The sequence below is a fragment of the Bombina bombina genome, chromosome 7, assembly GCF_027579735.1.
Source record: "Bombina bombina isolate aBomBom1 chromosome 7, aBomBom1.pri, whole genome shotgun sequence".
In the NCBI taxonomy this organism is placed as follows: domain Eukaryota; kingdom Metazoa; phylum Chordata; class Amphibia; order Anura; family Bombinatoridae; genus Bombina; species Bombina bombina.
In genome coordinates this window covers 24050051-24074961 of record NC_069505.1, presented here as the reverse complement: position 1 = coordinate 24074961, position 24911 = coordinate 24050051, and the positions used below count along the sequence as shown (strand labels likewise).

General features: G+C 38.2%; 1 protein-coding gene across 1 annotated transcript in view; it reads right to left on the bottom strand.

Moving 5' to 3' along the window:
- The window catches only part of LOC128665790 (neurexin-2-like), a 581704-nt gene that overhangs the window by 513700 nt on the left and 43093 nt on the right, over nt 1–24911 (bottom strand). Inside the window, 1 exon segment of the mRNA XM_053719990.1 lies at nt 3571–3744. Within this exon segment, the coding sequence (XP_053575965.1) occupies nt 3571–3744 (174 nt within the window).

Below are 24911 nucleotides of genomic sequence, written 5' to 3'. Positions count from 1 at the left end.
CCCTACAATGCTCTCTCATCATTTATCCTGCAATGCCCTCTGTCATTCCAGGCCCTAATGCACTTTCATCCTTTCTCCTGCAATGCCCTCTGTCATTCTGTGCCCTACAATGCGCTCTCATCGTTTCTCCTGCAATACTCTGTCATTCCGTGCCCTACAATATGCTGTCATGCTTTCTCCCGCAATGCCCTCTGTTATTTCATGCCCTACAATGCATTCTCATCCTTTCTCTCGCAATGCCCTGTCATTCCGTGCCCTACAATGCACGCTCATCCTTTCACCCACAATGCCCTCTGTCATTCCGTGCCCTACAATACGCTCTCATACTTTCTCCCACAATGCCCTGCCATTCCATGCCTTACAACGCACTCTCATCCTTTCTCCTACAATGCCCTGTCATTCTGTGCCTTACAATGTGCTCTCAACCTTTCTCCCACAATGACCTGTCATTCCTTGCCCCACAATGCACTTTGTTATTATGTGTCTTACAATGCGCTCTCATCCTTTCTCCCACAATGCACTTTGTTATTATGTGTCTTACAATGCGCTCTCATCCTTTCTCCCACAATGCACTTTGTTATTATCCTCTTAAGGACATATGACGGAATTTTTCCGTCATAAAACAATTGAGCAAACTGAAAGCTGTGTCCTTAAAGGGTTAAGTGTCTTACAATGCGCTCTCATCCTTTCTCCCACAATGCACTTTGTTATTATGTGTCTTACAATGCGCTCTCATCTTTTCTCCCACAATGCACTTTGTTATTATGTGTCTTACAATGCGCTCTCATCCTTTCTCCCACAATGCACTTTGTTATTATGTGTCTTACAATGCGCTCTCATCCTTTCTCCCACAATGCACTTTGTTATTATGTGTCTTACAATGCGCTCTCATCCTTTCTCCCACAATGCACTTTGTTATTATGTGTCTTACAATGCGCTCTCATCCTTTCTCCCACAATGCACTTTGTTATTATGTGTCTTACAATGCATTTCTTAGCCTCTCTCTCTTACAAGACTCTCTCACATTCTCTCCTTTATTTCTCTTTCTTGTTTCTTCTCCTACAATGAGTTGCCTCACTTCTTTACCTACAACACTCTTTCATTCTCTTCCTTCCTTTCTCCCATAATGCACTTCCAAGCCCCTTTTTCATCTTATATCTCTCATCTTTACTGTGTTGCATTTTCTTTGATGCTGTACAAGACCTTGATAAAAATCTCAAGTCAAAACAAATATCACTATAATAAAATTCCCAGCCTTGTACTATGGTCTATGAATGATCCATTTTGTATTGTGGGCTATTAATTTTCTAATTTACACAGGCATAAAAATTAGATAGAAATTTGTTTTAAAAATGTTTTCTGCTGACTCTTTAGCAGGAGTGGTTTAACCCCTGTAGAACACTGTATTACAATACATTGCTGTTCACTCAAGGAGTTAAATTATAAAGTTAATTAACAATATACTAATATCCATAGGAAAATGATAATAACAAGAAATATTAAAAAAAAACAATATTATCACTTTTAGGAAGCTTTAGAATCATGCACATGACTAACCACACAAATTGCCAATCCTATGACTAAGTACTGTAATGGTGCGAAACGCGTTTATTTCTTTATCCCTGCTGTGAGCCATCTTATTTGCTTATTCCTTACAGTCCATGCGTTGATTATGTGTTCCAATACAGAGGACAGTTTAATTTATCTATAATTCATGTCAGTCTTTTCTATTACTCACATTTGCTGGCTATACAAATTCACAGACAGATAAAGGGATGTGTGGAATGTAATTATTTAAAAACATATTTACAGATATGTTTAATATCAATTTTAAACATGTAATTTATTTTCTTTTTAAATACGACAAAAAAGGCATAATGAAGTATTTGTCAAAAATAAATACAAAAACAATTAGAGTTTGTGCAAACACTAATTAATTTAGTACTCCATTTTTTCAGGATTTTATTGCCTTTCAATCAGTTTTGGGTGTTTTTGAACAAGAGCTGTTTTATTAAACAGATTGCGCACAAGTCTATTAAGTAGAAGGAAGCTCTTTAAATTGCTAAATGTGTTTGTCTAGTGAAATTCAACCACAAAATTTAATTTGGCCTTTTATTAATTAAATACTTAATGTTAATTGCAACTGAACTTGAAAACAGTTAAATATGTTAGCTCTAAAAACTAACCACACTGTGATTGGGTGTTATTTGAAATGTACGTAGAATATCTCATTTGTATCTTTTAGTACAATTACAATTTAATTTCTTGCAATTTTCCAATGTGTAAGAACTTCACATAAAATAAGGTTTTTATGAGTACTGTTAACATTTTTGTTATTACTAATAGTATTTATTTCGAACCACTAAATTCCTAATGGGAAAAAAAAGTACAAAAAAATAATAGTATAGGTATGGAGTTGTAGAGGGGTTACAGGACAAGGGGTCTGATCTAAAGACTAATCATGGTCACAATAACTACCTCCCAGGGGCAATATCTAACCCTAGTATACCCTGCCCCCTACCCTTGCCTGAGAAGCTGTGTGAATTTACAACGTGGGTTACAGTGTCACAGCTTATCTTCACTCCTAGCCAAGCTCTTAGTGGATGAATACCCTCCTTAGTATCTAAATGAACTTGATTTCTTTGTTTCTCAGGAAGCCTTGCTATCCAATTACAATAATATCCACAAGGATGTGTTATGATTGTGAACTGTGTTTAACACATACGCAGAAGGAAAAAGTAAGGGTGGAACAGTTTGGAGCCAGATTTATTCTTGTGAAAGTTCAACACACTAAGATCTATGCAAATCCAAAGCTTAGTGTGTTGCGCTTTAAAAAGACTAAATCCAGCTCCAAAATTGCCGAATGTGGCTTGTTGCTGCCATCTTTGCCATTCAGATTGACCTAAAATAGCTCATACATACACACACTTATAGGTGTAAATTACATGACACATATATATCTAAACTCATAGACAAAAGTAATAATAATATATAATCACAGATCTTGCAAACAATACTTTGCTTTTTGTGCGCGGCAACATTGATATACCACAGTAAGAGAACACCGGATTGGGATGTTAATCACACTGTGAAACTATTACTTCATCACTTATTGGGTTGACCAAGCCAGCTACAGAAACAACATTTGTTGAAAATAATGTGGCGTTTGAAAGCAAAATTAATGCCAATAATAAAAAATGTATTATCTACTCATTCTACAATCAAGGCTTAACAAGCAAAAGTTAATAAGGAGTACCTAGAGACCCATGCATAGGTGTTTCATACGTGCAAGATGTACTCAATCACCGCTACTGGGTCTATTGAAAATACCCTTTAAATAATCAACACATTTTTTTTTAAATAATTTACCCTTCCTTAACACTTACTGAACACTAGATTAGTGCTGCTTTAGTTAAGCAACTTTTGGGAGATTTCATTTTGTGTTTAAGGTTACAATGTCACAACCCTCACAGACTGACTACTACTCTCAGTAATAATTAACACCCTTCTCTGCATTCACACATCAACACACTCCATTGGTTTGGCACTCTTGTGGTTGTAATATCTCACCATCACAGCCCCTTTCCACGGGTCCCACTCGTTGGAGAGCATCAGTTAGCAGGTTGGGGAGACGGCCATTGAGGTCTACAGAGGCAAGACAGCCTTGGAAACCATCTCTAGACGCCACAAGTTTAGGAAGCGAGGCGTACATATTTCTAGGTAGGCCACCAATATACAATTCACCTGCAAACAAGAGAAAGATGGGTCAACAAATCAAGTGGGAAAAATGATAGTCATTGAAAAAACATCAATATTAGATTGGTTTGACTATATATATATATTTATTTACATTTAAACAATTAATGAATAGTATTAAAAGGTAAGTCAAGTAATTTGTATCATAACGTACAAAAACTAAGCTCTATCTTCTCTCAGGACGTTTTATAGAAAAAACAATGAATCATGAATACATATTACAATGTGGTTTCAAGTTAATAATTAATATATTCATTTATGGCAAAAGTAATAATTATCTGATCTATAAATGATATCAAAGAGCAAATATTTTGATATCTAGACTATGACATATGTTTGAGCAGCAAAATATTTGTTTTTCCGTCAGCTGTAAAGATAGTCTGAATTATATTAGATACTTTTACTGTAAAATGGTTCCTTGACTTGTAACAAGGCTTAAATTACATTATCTGAAAAAATCTTTATGTCTTAGAAATAGTTTCAGTAAACAAGTTACAGTTCATGCTCCAATTCCTGGTAAAGGAAGAGTCTGTGGGATGGACCAAATAATCAGAATGTGATAGTCATGTGCATCCAATGGAATGGTTCCAGCTGGGACAATAAATAATGCCCCAGCTATATTCCTACCAACATAGACAAGTTCAATAACATACAAAATACAGTAAGTATGAAGCAAGTGAAATAATTGCTATTTTTCATGTAATATTTGATATCAAGTTGACCATGTGACACATCATTTAATTGAGCAGACTCTATTCCGTATAATGAGAGCTATAGGTGTGTGAAAAAAAAGTCTGGCACATTTTCTCTAGCCCATTGATTCAGTGCCCTCACATACTTATCTACTACTCTAAATTAGTTTACCATTGGCTTTAGAAACTGAAGTTTTATACATACAGAGAGGGAAATAATTCCTAATATATAGAAAGAGCAGGTTTTACTTTTTTGGCCACCTCCCTCTTCATGTGGATGCTCTTGACATCCTAATTATTACCTGACACCAGAAGATGCCAGATATTCACTTCACCCAGCGCTACGGAATTTGGCGGCGCTATACAAATAAATGATAATAATAATCTGCTACTCTCCTGTCATTTTATATTGGCCCAGAATGACTTAGTGACCCTTTCTCTGCATGGAGCTGTTGAAAGGTAGGAAAAACAACATCTTAATTCTGCTCTCATACATTATGTATAGCCAGGATAATTTGCAGGTTACATGACGGCTATAGGCGATGCATGTAATGTACTGTGACAGAACATGACAATTTCAAAGCTAGAACACTCAGGCTGTCAGGGAACAGGGGCATGCACAAATGATGAGAACTGGAATTCATAGGGCTAACTAATTGTGTTTTTCTCACTGTGTCCTCACTGGCTTATACGTAGCCTCCAAACTCACATACTGACCCACTATGAGATTTTAACTGCAGCTCCTACAAGATGAATACATTGTTTGACCAGAAGAGATGGACAAAAAGTGTCCTAAAGCCACTGAGATGGTATTATGATTCAAAGAGACAGTAAAATCAAAATGAAACGTTTATGATTCAGATAAAACAACTTTCTAAAGTACTTCTATTATCAAATGTATTTTGTTCACTTGAGATCCTTTGTTAAACGTATTCATTGGTGGGCTCAGACGCATTCTAAAAAACAAAAGTAGGGAAGAAGCGTCACACCAGAACTAGATCTAAGAGTAGGCGTATAAAAGTCACAAAGAGGTTTACTTAATAAGTAAAATGAACACTCACAAAAGTGGCCTCGCTTGGAGACTAGGTACACTCACACATCAATAGTAAAATACCAGTAGCCAGGTATATGGAAATCCTTCCAAGTCCTCATTGGTCCCTCCAGATACAATAGTTTCCATTCCTCGCCAGATATCCAGAAGGTAAGCACTCCAAACCTTTCTATTGGTCTTAACAAAGTCCAGTGGGTCTGGAGCTGTAATAAAACTCCTACTGACATTGTCCCAATATGCACAAACTGGTTGCGGAGGGTCACATGGAGCAAAGAAAATCCACTAGCCGAGATTACCACTGGCACATGAAACCAGCATATAGTAGATAGAATATAAAAATATCAAGAGCAATACACTGTAGAAACAGTGTATATACACAATGAAACGCTTCAATAAGTGGGCGTGGCCTTACTGGGTCCAATCCCGCTTCATCAGAGACTAGCTGTCAATGCGCTTCTGGGGGATCTTTTCCCCCCTCTTTTTTCTTTAATATACAAAAAATGTCAACGCCTAGCATACCTCTGGGTTTTGCTACTTAAGTGTCTATTTAGAATACTATTACAGGTTAAAGAATATAACTGTGTTAAGAATAACTGTAAAATAGGAGATTCCATGTTTAACTATGTTATGAAACAGTTTATTGTATATATCAAGACAAATGAGTATTTATTTTTTTCTTTCTCCTTATTGCGATTCCCTATAATTATGATAGTTGATCGATTGATTAATAAACAATAAATACAAAAAAAAAAAAGTATTTATAGGTGGGCTCAGAAGCATCAATGCACTTTTGGGAGCTAGCTCAACATATCAGGTGAGTCAATAACAAGAGGCTTATATGTGCAAACACCAGTCAGCAACTAGCTCCCTTTAAAGAGACGATTCATATAGAGTGCACAATTAAAAAAAAAAAAAACCCACATTAATTGAGTCTGTTATAAAGTGTACCCCTTCCTCTTGTTCTCATTTGTTGAAACCTAGATTCTAACCTAGAGAGCATATTGAGAAAGACCTTCCTTTATGGATGTGGAATCTGACCATGGGAAAAACCTTCCCTTATAGATGTAAAATCTGGACATATGACTAACCTTCCCTTATAAATGTGGAATCTTCCCTTATAGATGTAAAATCTGGACATATGACTAACCTTCCCTTATAAATGTGGAATCTTCCCTTATAGATGTAAAATCTGGACATATGACTAACCTTCCCTTATAAATGTGGAATCTGGCCATGGGACTAACCTTTCCTTATGTATGTGGAATCTGGCCATGAGACTAACCAACCCTTATTAATGTGGAGTCTGGTTATGGGACTAACATTCGCTTACGGATGTGGAATCTGGCTATGGGACTAACCTACCTTTATGGATGTGGAATCTGGCCATGAGACTAAGTTTACCTTATAACTGTGGAATCTGGCCATGGGACTAACATTCGCTTATGGATGTGGAATCTTGTCATGGGACTAACCTACACTTATGAATGTGGATACTGGTCATGGAACTAGCCATCCCTTATGGATGTGGAATTTGGTCAGGGGACTAGCTTTCCCTTATGGATATGGAATATGGCCATGGGAGTAAACTTCCCTTTTCAATGTGGAATCTGGACATGGGACTAGACTTCTCTTCTAGATGCGGAATCTGGCCATAAAAAAGCCTTCCCTTTTAGATGTGGAATCTGGCCATTGGACTAGCCTTCCCTTATGGATGTGGAATTTGGCCATTGGACTATCCTTCCCTTATGGATGTAGAATCTGGCCATGGGACTAGCCTTCCCTTATGGATGTGGAATCTGGCCATGGTACTAGCCTTCCCTTGTAGATGTGTAATCTGGCCATGGGACTAGCCTTCACTTATGAATGTGGAATCTGGCCATGGGACTAGCCTTCACTTATGAATGTGGAATCTAGCCATGGAACTAGCCTTCACTTATGGATGTGGAATCAGGTGATGGGACAAACTTCCCATATGGATGTTGAATCTGGTGATGGGGCTATCATTCTCTTATACTTTGGAATCTGGCCATGGTACTAACCTTCCCTTATGGATGTGGAATCTGACGATGGGTCTAGCTTTTCCATATGGATGTGGAATCTGGCCATGGTACTAGCCTTCCCTTATGGATATGGAATCTGGCCATGGTACTAGCCTTCCCTTGTAGATGTGGAATCTGGCCATGGGACTATCCTTCACTTATGAATGTGGAATCTGGCCATGGAACTAGCCTTCACTTATGGATGTGGAATCAGGCGATGGGACAAACTTCCCATATGGATGTGGAATCTGGTGATGGGGCTAGCATTCTCTTATGGATGTGGAATCGGATAATGGGACTAACCTTCCCATATATATGTCAAATCTGGTGATGGGGTTAGCCTTGCCTTATGGATGTAGAATTATATTGATGGCCTTGATTAAATTATTTTTAATATTTCCTAATAGAAACATGGAGAACTTAATATAAGTATAATGCTCTGAATTCCCAATGGCTTAGAGTAATAAGATCCAGATACCATTTTTTAAACCTAAAAGCAGGACAGACAAGTCACTAGGCTAGATTCATTAATGCTCATTATGCTGCTCAGGGTCCTCAATGTTCAAAAGTTGTTTGGAAATTATTTTGCTTCTCTTCATCTGTATAAAGCTTTACTTTTGTGCATTTGTTAGTTTACATATAGTTACCATTTTATTAAGGAAGCTTAAAGTTGTTTGTTTACTAAGAAAGCGTTTTGATGCTGCCCAGAAGAAGAGACGTTAAAGCTTGCAAGGTAGGTGCATCTCAACTGATTATAATGGAGCTGATATCCAAATTAGCAACTGGGACAAGTTGCAGTTACAAATCAGATCCAATATTTGAGTTGTTGCGGCAGCAAGATATTAGCATCACTGCCAGGTTTTATTACAGTTAGGCCATTGTCTTTCTGATCTATATCACTATCTACCACATAGTTATAACTTTCAGTGACAGATCTTGAAGTGACCAGAATAGATGAGCAAATACCTCCTGGGGTGGTTCTGAATTGTTGCAGTTACACTGGGTAAGCTTAAAGGCTGTGTGTACAGCGATGCTATGGCTTAAAGGGAGTCTGCCTAAAAGCAGATTGAGGCAAAAGGTGGGACATTGTGGTGGATTCATAACCACCCTGCCATTTTCGGAATCCACCTGGATGCAGCTTCGCGCACAGCCAACATTCCTTTGAGAATACGTGCGCAACTGCCGACGGCGATGGACATTACAAACGCAATTATAGTATAGATAATATACAAATACCTTGTCATATACCATGTACCTTTTAACCCTTATAAAACCTTTTTTTTAATATTTATATGAATATTTTTTATCAGATAGTGTATATATAAGTGTAACACTTTATTTTTATGTCTGGCTTATTTATTCCATACTCCTGTAGGATTAACAGTTTGAAAACCAAGGGTTAGTTTTGACACATGACAAGTCTATGTAAAAAGACAAAAGAATAAGACAGGTATAGAATGTAAAATAGTAATAGATATAACTATCTAAAAAGTGAGCCAGGCAATTCATACAGGTCCCCCTGTGCTTTAGGAGGGGGTAGATAAAAACAAGACTGTAACTTTCATGTGCTTTAAGTCTGTAGGCTGTATCTGCTTGAGTCCCTGGTGTATTAAATAAATTGCAGTGAAAACCTCCTGGCGTCTGTATCCTCCCCTTAATTCTGTCATGTGCTTCAACACTCACGTTGGTGCTTCTTGAGAAATAAAAGACACATTTCATTAGCTGCCACAGTCTAGAATAAGAGGGTTTATAGTCAGTTGCTATGTAACCAGACAACTCTCTACAATTTTGGCTTCCTACAGTGTTATAAACCACATTAAAGTAGCGTTTTTCATGATAGAGATCCCATAGAACAAAGCAGGTTGCTAGTTATGTACAATTTAAAGGTCTGGAAGACAGTTATGTTCCTTCTCTTTCAGTCTATACACAGATCTTAGGCAGGTGACTGAATTTACCTGTGATCTTTTTATATTCAAAAACATCACATTTTTCATGTTTTCTATGGCTTCTATGATAATGTGTACAGTAATCCCCCTAACATTTATCTAGTAGCATGTGTCTGATCCTAGTGTCATCAACAACTTTTAATGAGGGGTCACATAGTATCATTGAAACAAGAACCACCTGTTGTAACCAGACCATGTTAACCAATGGACAGGCAGCAATGGAACCTGGGTACCAGGTACAGACAATCTCTTCATATTATAATTCTTACAAAGAGGGTTCCAGATCTTCAGCCTCCCCAAAGGTAACAATTCCATTATATCTAGTAAGAGGGGATGTCTCCTGCTCTAAAAGTAGGTGGGTAGTTTAGAAAGTGTGAACTAACAAGAAACGCATTTGACTCTCTCGGTGTCTTGATTTTAATTTCACTTTTGAAATTCATTAAAAGCTTCACTAGCTATAATACAGCATACTGGTCTATTTGGGGATGTATCATTGTGTGCCAGGAACTGGATACAATTGAGAAAGTAAGAACCTTATCCTGTATCTGTGAAGAAAAGTTTTTTTCATGATCAATCAAAGGAGTAAGATATTTAATGAACATTTTCTCAAAGCTTTTTACTTACTCGCCTCTCTGTTAATTGTAGATTATCTGCATAATTGTGAACCTGGTGAGGCTACTGAAGCTGGAGAGCCTAAAAGGAACTTTACTAAACTGGCTGTATAGAATAGCATGTGAAATGGTGAAGCGGCAGAGGCTGACGAAGCTGGAGAGTTTGAAGGGAGCTTTAGTGAATCAGTTACATAGAATAACATAGTAACTGGTGAAGCTGGAGAGGCTGGAGAGGCTGGAGAGAGCTTTAGTGAATCGGTTACATAGAATAACATAGGAACTGGTGAAGCTGGAGAGGCTGGAGGGAGCTTTAGTGAATCAGTTACATAGAATAACATAGGAACTGGTGAAGCAGGAGAGGCTGGAGGGAGCTTTAGTGAATGAGTTACATAGAATAACATAGGAACTGGTGAAGCTGGAGAGGCTGGAGGGAGCTTTAATGAATCAGTTACATAGAATAACATAGGAACTGGTGAAGCCAGAGAGGCTGGAGGGAGCTTTAGTGAATCAGTTACATAGAATAACATAGGAACTGGTGAAGCCAGAGAGGCTGGAGGGAGCTTTAGTGAATCAGTTACATAGAATAACATAGGAACTGGTAAAGCTGGAGAGGCTGGAGAGAGCTTTAGTGAATCAGTTACATAGAATAACATAGGAACTGGTGAAGCTGGAGAGGCTGGAGAGAGCTTTAGTGAATCAGTTACATAGAATAACATAGGAACTGGGGAAGCTGGAGGGAGCTTTAGTGAATCAGTTACATAGAATAACATAGGAACTGGTGAAACTGGAGAGGTTGAAGGTAGCTTTAGTGAATCAGTTACATAGAATAACATAGGAACTGGTGAAGCTGGAGAGGCTGGAGGGAGCTTTAGTGAATCAGTTACATAGAATAACATAGGAACTGGGGAAGCTGGAGGGAGCTTTAGTGAATCAGTTACATAGAATAACATAGATGGAGGGAGCTTTAGTGAATCAGTTACATAGAATAACATAGGAACTGGTGGATCTGTAGAGGCTGGAGGGAGCTTTAGTGAATTAGTTACATAGAATAACATAGGAACTTGGTGAACCTGGAGAGGCTGGAGGGAGCTTAGGTGAATCAATTACATAGAATAACATAGGAACTGGTGAAGCTGGAGAGGCTGGAGAGAGCTTTAGTGAATCGGTTACATAGAATAACATAGGAACTGGTGAAGCTGGAGAGGTTGGAGGGAGCTTTAGTGAATCAGTTACATAGAATAACATAGGAACTGGTGAAGCTGGAGAGGCTGGAGGGAGCTTTAGTGAATCAGTTACATAGAATAACATAGATGGAGGGAGCTTTAGTGAATCAGTTACATAGAATAACATAGGAACTGGTGGATCTGTAGAGGCTGGAGGGAGCTTTAGTGAATTAGTTACATAGAATAACATAGGAACTGGTGAAACTGAAGAGGTTGAAGGTAGCTTTAGTGAATCAGTTACATAGAATAACATAGGAACTGGTGAAGCTGGAGAGGCTGGAGGGAGCTTTAGTGAATCAGTTACATAGAATAACATAGGAACTGGTGAAGCTGGAGAGGTTGGAGGGAGCTTTAGTGAATCAGTTACATAGAATAACATAGGAACTGGTGAAGCTGGAGAGGCTGGAGGGAGCTTTAGTGAATCAGTTACATAGAATAACATAGATGGAGGGAGCTTTAGTGAATCAGTTACATAGAATAACATAGGAACTGGTGGATCTGTAGAGGCTGGAGGGAGCTTTAGTGAATTAGTTACATAGAATAACATAGGAACTTGGTGAACCTGGAGAGGCTGGAGGGAGCTTAAGTGAATCAATTACATAGAATAACATAGGAACTGGTGAAGCTGGAGAGGCTGGAGAGAGCTTTAGTGAATCGGTTACATAGAATAACATAGGAACTGGTGAAACTGGAGAGGTTGAAGGTAGCTTTAGTGAATCAGTTACATAGAATAACATAGGAACTGGTGAAGCTGGAGAGGCTGGAGGGAGCTTTAGTGAATCAGTTACATAGAATAACATAGGAACTGGTGAAGCTGGAGAGGTTGGAGGGAGCTTTAGTGAATCAGTTACATAGAATAACATAGGAACTGGTGAAGCTGGAGAGGCTGGAGGGAGCTTTAGTGAATCAGTTACATAGAATAACATAGATGGAGGGAGCTTTAGTGAATCAGTTACATAGAATAACATAGGAACTGGTGGATCTGTAGAGGCTGGAGGGAGCTTTAGTGAATTAGTTACATAGAATAACATAGTAATTGGCGAAGCTGGAGGGGCTGGAGGGAGCTTTAGTGAATTAGCTACATAGAATAGCATAGGAACTGGTGAAGCTGGAAAGGCTGGAGGGAGCTTTAGTGAATCGGTTACATAGAATAACATAGGAACTGGTGAAACTGGAGAGGTTGAAGGTAGCTTTAGTGAATCAGTTACATAGAATAACATAGGAACTGGTGAAGCTGGAGAGGTTGGAGGGAGCTTTAGTGAATCAGTTACATAGAATAACATAGGAACTGGTGAAGCTGGAGAGGCTGGAGAGAGCTTTAGTGAATCGGTTACATAGAATAACATAGGAACTGGTGAAACTGGAGAGGTTGAAGGTAGCTTTAGTGAATCAGTTACATAGAATAACATAGGAACTGGTGAAGCTGGAGAGGTTGGAGGGAGCTTTAGTGAATCAGTTACATAGAATAACATAGGAACTGGTGAAGCTGGAGAGGCTGGAGGGAGCTTTAGTGAATCAGTTACATAGAATAACATAGATGGAGGGAGCTTTAGTGAATCAGTTACATAGAATAACATAGGAACTGGTGGATCTGTAGAGGCTGGAGGGAGCTTTAGTGAATTAGTTACATAAAATAACATAGTAACTGGCGAAGCTGGAGGGGCTGGAGGGAGCTTTAGTGAATTAGCTACATAGAATAACATAGGAACTGGTGAAGCTGGAGAGGCTGGAGAGAGCTTTAGTGAATCGGTTACATAGAATAACATAGGAACTGGTGAAACTGGAGAGGTTGAAGGTAGCTTTAGTGAATCAGTTACATAGAATAACATAGGAACTGGTGAAGCTGGAGAGGTTGGAGGGAGCTTTAGTGAATCAGTTACATAGAATAACATAGGAACTGGTGAAGCTGGAGAGGCTGGAGGGAGCTTTAGTGAATCAGTTACATAGAATAACATAGATGGAGGGAGCTTTAGTGAATCAGTTACATAGAATAACATAGGAACTGGTGGATCTGTAGAGGCTGGAGGGAGCTTTAGTGAATTAGTTACATAGAATAACATAGTAACTGGCGAAGCTGGAGGGGCTGGAGGGAGCTTTAGTGAATTAGCTACATAGAATAACATAGGAACTGGTGAAGCTGGAAAGGCTGGAGGGAGCTTTAGTGAATCAGTTACATAGAATAACATAGGAACTAGTGAAGCTGGAGAGGCTGGAGGGAGCTTTACTGAATCAGTTACATAGAGTAACATAGAAACAAGTGAAGCTGGAGAGGCTGGAGGGAGCTTTAGTGAATCAGTTACAAAGAATAACACAGGAACAGGTGAACCTAAAGAGAGGCTGGAGGGAGCTTTAGTGAATCAGTTACATAGAGTAACATAGGAACAAGTGAAGCTGGAGAGGCTGGAGGGAGCTTTAGTGAATCAGTTACATAGAATAACATAGGAACTGGTGAAGCTGGAGAGGCTGAAGGGAGCTTTAGTGAATCAATTACATAATAATAACATAGGAACTGGTGAAGCTGGAGAAGCTGGGTGGAGCTTTAGTGAATCAGTTACATAATAATAACATAGGAACTGAATAACATAGGAACTGGTGAAGCTGGAGAGGCTGGATGTTGCTTTAGTGAATCAGTTACATAATAATAACATAGGAACTGGTGAAGCTGGAGAAGCTGGAGGGAGCTTTAGTGAATCAGTTACCTAGAATAACATAGGAACTGGTGAAGCTGGAGAGGCTGGATAGAGCTTTAGTGAATCAGTTATATAAAATAACATAAGAACTGGTGAAGCAGGAGAGGCTGGAGGAAGCTTTAGTGAATCAGTTACATAGAATAACATAGGAACTGGTAAAGCTGGAGAGGCTGGAGAGAACTTTAGTGAATCAGTTACATAGAATAACATAGTAACTGGTGAAGCTGGAGAGGCTGGAGAGAGCTTTAGTGAATCGGTTACATAGAATAATATAGGAACTGGTGAAGCTGGAGACGTTGGAGGGAGCTTTAGTGAATCAGTTAAATAGAATAACATAGGAACTGGTGAAGCTGGAGAGGTTGGAGGGAGCTTTAGTGAATCAGTTACATAGAATAACATAGGAACTGGTGAAGCTGGAGAGGTTGGAAGGAGCTTTAGTGAATCAGTTACATAGAATAACATAGGAACTGGTTGATCTGGAGAGGCTGGAGGGAGCTTTAGTGAATTAGTTACATAGAATAACATAGTAACTGGTGAAGCTGGAGGGGCTGGAGGGAGCTTTAGTGAATCAGTTACATAGAATAACACAGGAACAGGTGAACCTAAAGAGAGGCTGGAGGGAGCTTTAGTGAATCAGTTACATAGAATAACATAGGAACTGGTGTAGCTGGAGAGGCTTAAGGGAGCTTTAGTGAATCAGTTACATAGAATAACATAGGAACTGGTGGAGCTGGAGAGGCAGGAGGGAGCTTTAGTGAATCAGTTACATAGAATAACATAGGAACTGGTGACGCTGGAGAGGCTGGAGGGAGCTTTCGTGAATCAGTTACATAATAATAACATAGGAACTGGTGAAGCTGGAGAAGCTGGAGGGAGCTTTAGTGAATCAGTTACATAGAATAACATAGGAACTGGTGAAGCTGGAGAGGCTGGATAGAGCTTTAGTGAATCAGTTATATAAAATAACATAAGAACTGGTGAAGCTGGAGAGGCTGGAGAGAGCTTTAGTGAATCAGTTACATAGAATAACATAGGAACTGGTAAAGCTGGAGAGGCTGGAGAGTTTTAGTGAATCAGTTACATAGAATAACATAGGAACTGGTAAAGCTGGAGAGGCTGGAGGGAGCTTTAGTGAATCAGTCACATAGAATAACATAGGAACTGGTAAAGCTGAAGAGGCTGATGGGAGCTTTAGTGAATCAGTTACATAAAATACCATAGGAACTCGTGAAGCTGGAGAGGCTGGAGGGAGCTTTAGTGAATCAGTTACATATAATAACATAGGAACTGGTGAAGCTGGAGAGGCTGGAGGGAGCTTTAGTGAATCAGTTACATAGAATAACATAGGAACTGGTGAGACTGGAGAGGCTGGAGGGAGCTTTAGTGAATCAGTTACATGAAATACCATAGGAACTCATGAAGCTGGAGAGGATAGAGGGAGCTTTAGTGAATCAGTTAAATAGAATAACATAGGAACTGGTGAAGCTGGAGAGGCTAGAGGGAGCTTTAGTGAATCAGTTAAATAGAATAACATAGGAACTGGAGAGGCTGGAGGGAACTTTAGTGAATCAGTTACATAAAATACCATAGGAACTCGTGAAGCTGGAGAGGATGGAGGGAGCTTTAGTGAATCAGTTACATAGAATAACATAGGAACTGGTGAAGCTGGAGAGGCTAGAGGGAGCTTTAGTGAATCAGTTTCATAGAATAACATAGGAACTGGTGAAGCTGGAGAGGCTGGAGGGACTAGGTAGAATAGTTATTAAATAGTTTTGAATTATTTAATAACTACCTAGCTAAAATAAATACAAAAGTACCTGTAAAATAAAACCTAACCTAAGTTACAATAGCACCTAACACTACACTATAATTAAATGAATTTACTAAATTAAATACAATTAAATAAATTACATACAATTAGCTAAATTAAATTAAATAAGCTAAAGTACAAAAAAAAACACACTAAATTACCGAAAATAATAAACAAATTACATATATTTAAACTAATTACACCTAATCTAATAGCCATATTAAAATAAAAAAGCCCCCCAAAATAAAAAAAAACCATAGCATAAATTAAACTACCAATAGCCCTTAAAAGGGCCTTTTGCGGGGCTTTGCCCCAAAGTAATCAGCTCTTTTACCTGTAAAAAAAAATACAAACAACCCCCCAGCAGTAAAACCCACCACCCACACAATCAACCCCGCAAATAAAATACTATCTAAAAAAAAAACTAAGGTCCCCGTTGCCCTGAAAAGGGCATTTGGATGGGCATTGCCCTTAAAAGGGCAGTTAGCTCTTTTGCCGCCCAAAGTCCCTAACCTAAAAATAAAACCCACCCAATACACCCTTAAAAAAACCTAATACTAACCCTCTGAAGATCTTACCGGGAGACGTCTTCATCCAAGCAGGGCCGAAGTCCTCAACGAAGCCGGGAGAAGTCTTCATCCAAGCCGGGCAAAGTGGTCCTCCAGACAGGCAGAAGTCTTCATCCAGACGGCATCTTCTATCTTCATCCATCCGGCGCGGAGCGGGTCCATCTTCAAGACATCCGACGCGGAGCATCCTCTTCTGCAGACGGACTAACGACGAATGAAGGTACCTTTAAGTGATGTCATCCAAGATAGTGTCCCTTAGATTCCGATTGGCTGATAGAATTCTATCAGCCAATCGGAATTAAGGTAGAAAAAATCCTATTGGCTGATGCAATCAGCCAATAGGATTGAACTTCAATCTTATTGGCTGATCCAATCAGCCAATAGGATTGAGATGGCATTCTATTGGCTGTTCCAATCAGCCACTTATGTATTTATTTTAGCTAGGTAGTTATTAAATAATTAATAACTATTTAATAACTATTCTACCTAGTTAAAATAAATACAAACTTGCCTGTAAAATAAAAAAAAAACTAAGATAGCTACAATGTAACTATTAGTTATATTGCAGCTAGCTTAGGGTTTATTTTATAGGTACGTATTTAGTTTTAAATAGTAATAATTTAGTTAATAATAAGAATATTTATTTAGCTTTATTTAAATTATATTTAAATTAGTGGGTGTTAGGTTTAGGGTTAGACTTAGGTTTAGGGGTTAATAACTTTAATATAGTGGCGGCGACTTTGGGGGCGGCAGATTAGGGGTTAATAAATATAATGTAGGTGTCGGCGACATTAGGGAAGGCAGATTAGGGGTTAATAAATATAATGTAGGTGTCGGCAACATTGGGGAAGGCAGATTAGGGGTTAATACATATAATGTAGGTGGCGGCGGTGTCCGGAGCGGCAGATTAAGGGTTAATAATTTAATGCAGGTGTCGGCGACATTGGGGAAGGCAGATTAGGGGTTAATAGATATAATGTAGGTGTCGGCGATGTTGGGGACAGCAGATTAGGGGTTCATAAATATAATGTAGGTGGCGGCGGTGTCCGGAGCAGCAGATTAGGGGTTACAATTTTTATTATAGTGTTTGCTATGCGGGAGGGCCTCGGTTTAGGGGTTAATAGGTAGTTTATGGGGGTTAGTGTACTTTTTAGCACTTTAGTTATGAGTTTTGTGCTACAGCGTTGTAGTGTAAAAGTCATAACTACTGACTTTTAAATGCGTTAGGACTCTTGACAGGGTAGGGTGTACCGCTCACTTTTTGGCCTCCCAGGACAGACTCGTAATACTAGCGCTATGGAAGTCCCATAGAAAAAAGACTTTACGAAGTTTACGTAAGTCATTTTGCGGTAAGGCCAAACAAGTGTGAGGTGCCCCTAAACCTGCCCCTAAACCTGCAAGACTCATAATACAATCTGTTACTCAGCCAATGAGCAATCAGTCCTTAAAGCCCAAGAGTACACACAAAACATGCAGTACCTGTTAGCTTGAAACTCAAAATCAAAATCTATCATAACCGATTATTCAAGCAAAAAAAAAAAAAAAATATATATACAGTATCTCACAAAGTGAGTACACCCCTCACATTTTTGTAAATATTTTATTATATCTTTTCATGTGACAACACTGAAGAAATGATACTTTGGTACAATGTAAAGTAGTTAGTGAACAGCCTGTATAACAGTCTAAATGTGCGTTCCCCTCTTCTAAAGATGATGCACAAGAAAGCCTGCAAACAGTTTGCAAGCAGTTTGCTGAAGACAAGCAGACTAAGGGCATGGATTACTGGAACCATGTCCTGTGTTCCGATGAGACCAAGATAAATTTATTTGGTTCAGATGGTGTCAAGCGTGTATGGTGGCAACCAGGTGAGGAGTACAAAGACAAGTGTGTCTTGCCTACAGTCAAGCATGGTGGTGGGAGTGTCAAGGTCTGGGCCTGCATGAGTGCTGCAGGCACTGTGGAGCTACAGTTCATTGAGGGAACCATAAATGCCAACATGTACTGTGACATACTAAAGCAGAGCATGATCCCCTGACTTCGGAGACTGGTCCACAGGGCAGTATTCCAACATGATAACGACCCCAATAACACCTCCAAAACGACCACTGCCTTGCTAAAGAAGCTGAGGGTAAAGGTTATGGACTGGCCAAGCATGTCTCTAGACGTAAGGTGGGGGAGCGCAAGGTCTGTTATACAGGCTGTACACTCACTACTTTACATTGTAGCAAAGTGACATTTCTTCAGTGTTGTCACATAAAAAGATATAATACAATATTTACAAAAATGTGAGGGGTGTACTCACTTTTGTGAGATACTGTATATATATATTTTGAACGCCTTTAACCACTTTGATGCCTCTACGGGCACGAGGAGCCATAGTTGTCATGCAGGGGAGATTGCCGATCAAACACTGATTTTGGTGATTCCGTACACTACAGGGATCATTGGTGAGCTATGGGCCAGCACTCCTAGGTTTCATTAGAGTGCTTGTGATGTCACCATGTACTCATGTGGTGACATCACAAAGGTGCCTAACCAGGATGAACTAGTAACTGCTAGGGAGCTGCAAACCTCTAAGACCCTCATTTGAAAGAGATCTTTTAAATATAAAGTAAAACAACACATTGGATGTTACATATAATGCACAATATATAAAATCTGTTATGTAGAGACAACTAATAAAGTTTATTTTCTAGTAGACAAGTCCCCCTCTTAAATAAAGATATAAATGTTGTCTGTATAGTCATGTGATCGCTGTGGTAACAGTATAGTCATGTGATCACTGTGGTAACAGTATAGTCATGTGATCACTGTGGTAACAGTATAGTAATGTGATAGTCATGTGATCACTGTGGTAACAGTATAGTCATATGATCACTATTGTAACAGTATAGTCATGTGATCACTGTGGTAACAGTATAGTCATATGATCACTGTGATAAAAGTATAGTCATGTGATCACTGTGGTAACAGTATAGTCATATGATCACTGTAGTAACAATATAGTCAGGTGATCACTGTGGTAACAGTATAGTCAGGTGATCACTGTGGTAACAGTATAGTCATGTGATCACAGTAGTAACAGTATAGTGAGGTTATCACTGTGGTAACAGTATAGTCATATGATCACTGTGGTAACAGTATAGTCATGTGATCACTGTGGTAACAATATAGTCATGTGATCACTGTAGTAACAGTATAGTCATATGATCACTGTGGTAACAGTATAATCATGTGATCACTGTGGTAACAGTATAGTCATGTGATCACTGTGGTAACAGTATAGGCATGTGATCACTGTAGTAACAGTATAGTCATGTGATCACTGTGTAAACAGTATAGTCATGTGATCACTGTAGTAACAGTATAGTCATGTGATCACTGTGGTAACAGTATAGTCATGTGATCACTGTGATAACAGTATAGTCATGTGATCACTTTGGTAACAGTATAGTCATGTGATCACTGTGATAACAGTATAGTCATGTGATCACTGTAGTAACAGTATAGTCATGTGATCACTTTAGTAACAGTATAGTCATGTGATCACTGTGATAACAGTATAGTCATGTGATCACTTTGGTAACAGTATATTCATGTGATCACGGTGATAACAGTATAGTCATGTGATCACTGTGATAACAATATAGTCATGTGATCACTTTGATAACAGTATAGTCATGTGATCACTGTGATAATAGTATAGTCATGTGATCACTGAGGTAACAATATAGTCATGTTATCACTGTGATAACAATATAGTCATGTGATCACTGTGGTAACAGTATAGTCATGTGATCACTGTGATAACAGTATAGTCATGTGATCACTGAGGTAACAGTATAGTCATGTGATCACTGTGATAACAGTATAGTCATGTGATCACTGTGATAACAGTATTGTCATGTGATCACTGAGGTAACAGTATAGTCATGTGATCACTGTGATAACAATATAGACATGTGATCACTGTGGTTACAGTATTGTCATGTGATCACTGTGATAACAGTATAGTTATGTGATCACTGTGATAACAGTATAGTCATGTAATCACTGTGATAACAGTATAGTCATGTGATCACTAAGGTAACAGTATAGTCATGTGATTCCTGTGATAACAATATTTTCATGTGATCACTGTGGTAACAGTATAGTCATGTGATCACTGTGGTAACAGTATAGTCATGTGATCACTGTGGTAACAGTATAGTCATGTGATCACTGTAGTAACCGTATAGTCATATGATCACTGTGTAAACAGTATAGTCATGTGATCACTGTAGTAACAGTATAGTCATGTGATCACTGTAGTAACAGTATATTCATGTGATCACTGTGGTAACAGTATAGTCATGTGATCACTGGGATAACAGTATAGTCATGTGATCACTATGGTAACAGTATAGTCATGTAATCACTGTGGTAACAGTATAGTCATATGATCACTGTAGTAACAATATAGTCAGGTGATCACTGTGGTAACAGTATAGTCAGATGATTACTGTGGTAACAGTATAGTCATGTGATCACAGTAGTAACAGTATAGTCAGGTGATCACTGTGGTAACAGTATAGTCATATGATCACTGTGGTAACAGTATAGTCATGTGATCACTGTGGTAACAGTATAGTCATGTGATCACTGTGGTAAAAATATAGTCATGTGATCACTGTAGTAACAGTATAGTCATGTGATCACTGTGGTAACAGTATAATCATGTGATTACTGTGGTAACAGTATAGTAATGTGATCACTGTGGTAACAGTATAGTCATGTGATCACTGTAGTAACAGTATAGTCATATGATCACTGTGTAAACAGTATAGTCATGTGATCACTGTAGTAACAGGATAGTCATGTAATCACTGTAGTAACAGTATAGTCATGTGATCACTGTGGTAACAGTATAGTCATGTGATCACTGTGATAACAGTATAGTCATGTGATCACTGTAGTAACAGTATAGTCATGTGATCACTTTGGTAACAGTATAGTCATGTGATCACTGTGATAACAGTATAGTCATGTGATCACTTTGGTAACAGTATAGTCATGTGATCACTGTGATAACAGTATAGTCATGTGATCACTGTGATAACAGTATAGTCATGTGATCACTTTGATAACAGTATAGTCATGTGATCACTGTGATAACAGTATAGTCATGTGATCACTGTGATAACAGTATAGTCATGTGATCACTGTGATAACAGTATAGTCATGTGATCACTGAGGTAACAATATAGTCATGTGATCACTGTGATAACAATATAGTCATGTGATCACTGTGGTAACAGTATAGTCATGTGATCACTGTGATAACAGTATAGTCATGTGATCACTGAGGTAACAGTATAGTCATTTGATCACTGTGATAACAGTATAGTCATGTGATCACTGTGATAACAGTATAGTCATGTGATCACTGTGATAACAGTATAGTCATGTGATCACTGAGGTAACAGTATAGTCATGTGATCACTGTGATAACAATATAGTCATCTGATCACTGTGGTTACAGTATTGTCATGTGATCACTGTGATAACAGTATAGTCATGTGATCACTGTGATAACAGTATAGTCATGTGATCACTGTGATAACAATATAGTCATGTGATCACTAAGGTAACAGTATAGTCATGTGATTCCTGTGATAACAATATTGTCATGTGATCACTGTGGTAACAGTATAGTTATGTGATCACTGTGGTAACAGTATAGTCATGTGATCACTGTAGTAACCGTATTGTCATATGATCACTGTGTAAACAGTATAGTCATGTGATCACTGTAGTAACAGTATAGTCATGTGATCACTGTGGTAACAGTATAGTCATGTGATCACTGTGATAACAGTATAGTCATGTGATCACTGTGATAACAGTATAGTCATGTGATCACTGTGGTAACAGTATAGTCATGTGATCACTGTGGTAACAGTAAAGTCATGTAATCACTGTGGTAACAGTATAGTCATATGATCACTGTGGTAACAGTATAGTCATGTGATCACTGAGGTAACAGTATAGTAGGGTTGCCACCCGTCCCTTAAAATACAGAACACTTATAAGTTACACGCAACCCTACAGTATAGTCATGTGATCACTGTGGTAACAGTATAGTCATGTGATCACTGTGGTAGCAGTATAGTCATATGATCACTGCGGTAACAGTATAGTCATGTGATTACTGCGTTAACAGTATAGTCATGTGATCACTGTGGTAACAGTATAGTCATATCATCATTGAAGTAACAGTATAGTCATGTGATCACTGAGGTAACAGTATAGTCATGTGATCACTGTGGTTACAGTATAGTCATGTGATCACTGTGATAACAATATAGTAATGAGATCACTGAGGTAACAGTATAGTCATGTGATCACCGTGATAACAATATAGTCATGTGATCACTGTGATAACAGTATAGTCATGTGATCACTGTGTTAACAGTATAGTCATGTGATCACTGAGGTAACAGTATAGTCATGTGATCACTGTGATAACAATATAGTCATGTGATCACTGTGGTAACAGTATAGTCATGTGATCACTGAGGTTACAGTATAGTCATGTGATCACTGTGATAACAATATAGGCATGTGATCACCGTGGTAACAGTATAGTCATGTGATCACTGTGATAACATTGAAAACCCTGCAAGAATAAAAGTGCTTTTATTTCTGTACTGCACAATAGAGCCTCTCTAATCTATATTATAAACCTCACTCAAAAGCCTGTATGGGCCCCCTTCACATGTGGCTCCTTGAGGACTATTTAGTAAGGTGATCACAATAACAGCAGGGGTCGCTGGGCTATTTTCAATACTATTTACTAAAATCTATGCTAAAATTATACTTTTTACAGGTTTTGCTGCAGCTATCTCACATGCCATGAATAATAAATATTATAATTGTATATTGTGAATCTGCTGGATCTGCTGAAAAAAAACAATATACAATATGTGTGGCTCACTCACTGACATTTGACTTAAAATAGGGTTTAAATGTAGGTAGAAAAAAAAACTTGTGACTGTCTCAGCACAAGGGTGAAAAAGGCTTAGTAGTGAAAGGGTTAAACAGTGTATGACTGTCAGCATTTACTGGCCATTGTCATTTCACCTGCATGACCTATAGGTGGAGCTGTTGCTGCAAAAGTTGTGAGCGATACACCCATATACTCATACTAACTAGGGAAAGAGCAATATTAGTTAAATATTATATACAGTATCTCACTGCTTCTGCGCTCCAGTATTACATTTTATTCCATAAACACAGGGCAAACAGTCACAGGGTTTTGCTACTCGTTAATCCACAAAGGAATGCCCTAGAGAACAGTTTAGTATAATGTAAAAAAATGTTTGCTTCAGAAAGTCTCTCTAAAGCAAAATGTAAAAATATTTTATATTTGTCTACATTGATATTGCTACAGCTAGGACATTTTTGATGAATATCCCCTCCTTTAGTTGTCAGTGAATATTGAAGGGACAGTATACAGTAATATTGTTTTCCAATGTATACCAGCAGCAGAGAATAACATTTATGAGAAAATGCTCCTTTAGGTTTGTTTTTTAATACAAAATTGCAATCCATTTAAAAAGGTATATCTTGCAGGAAAATCAGATATTCTTATTTGATCAATTTCTGTACACACACATGCTTCCTTTATATTATCTATGTATGTAAAATCAAAGCCCAATATTTAGGTCCTAAGGATCAAAGATTCTCCTGCTTAAAGGGAAATTGTAGTGCAGATTTCAAAGGGGCAGAACTCACTGAATGCGCAAAAGAAAAGGGGTGTAACTCTCCAGCACTGTGTGTTCTCTCTCACTTCTGTGTGTGAAGGAGTGACAAGCCCAGTGCAATATAGCACTGCATGATATGAGAGTTTTGGTACACTTTATGCTTTGTATTTTATATTACTTTACACTTTAGTATTGTTACATTTAAGCTTTGCACTTTCTATTTTCTATTTTAATACATTAATATTTAGATCCAGCAGGGATTTTAAAAATTCTGATTATGTAATGAAAGTTTCTGTTTTACTTTAACACATTAGGATCATACTTTCTATATTTCTGTGTATCTTTTACAACTTACACTGCACTTTGTGTTTTCTCTATTGTAAAATAATACAGTTTCAGAAAGTGAGAGGGACAGAGCAGTTCACTGCGCTGAACTGGGGAGTTCCCAGGTTATGTCTGAAGCTCTCTCACAATTCTCGTTAAATGCTGTAAGCATTTTAAACAAGTTGGTTTAACTGATGTATCTCACCAGTTGTATGCTGGTGAAGTTTGCTCAAATTTCACAATATACTTATTTAACTGACAGAAAAGTAATATTTACTAAAATATAGACAAAAGCAAGTTAAATTGTAGGGAAAACATTTCAGTTTAATTTGTAATTGAGGCAAACTGAGCCTTTATATCAGCAAACAGGAGTTCTCAAGTTACCTTCTCTCTCTTATGTTTAACTCTGTAACCCAGATAACTTCATTACTTTTTATGGAAGGTGCCTCTCA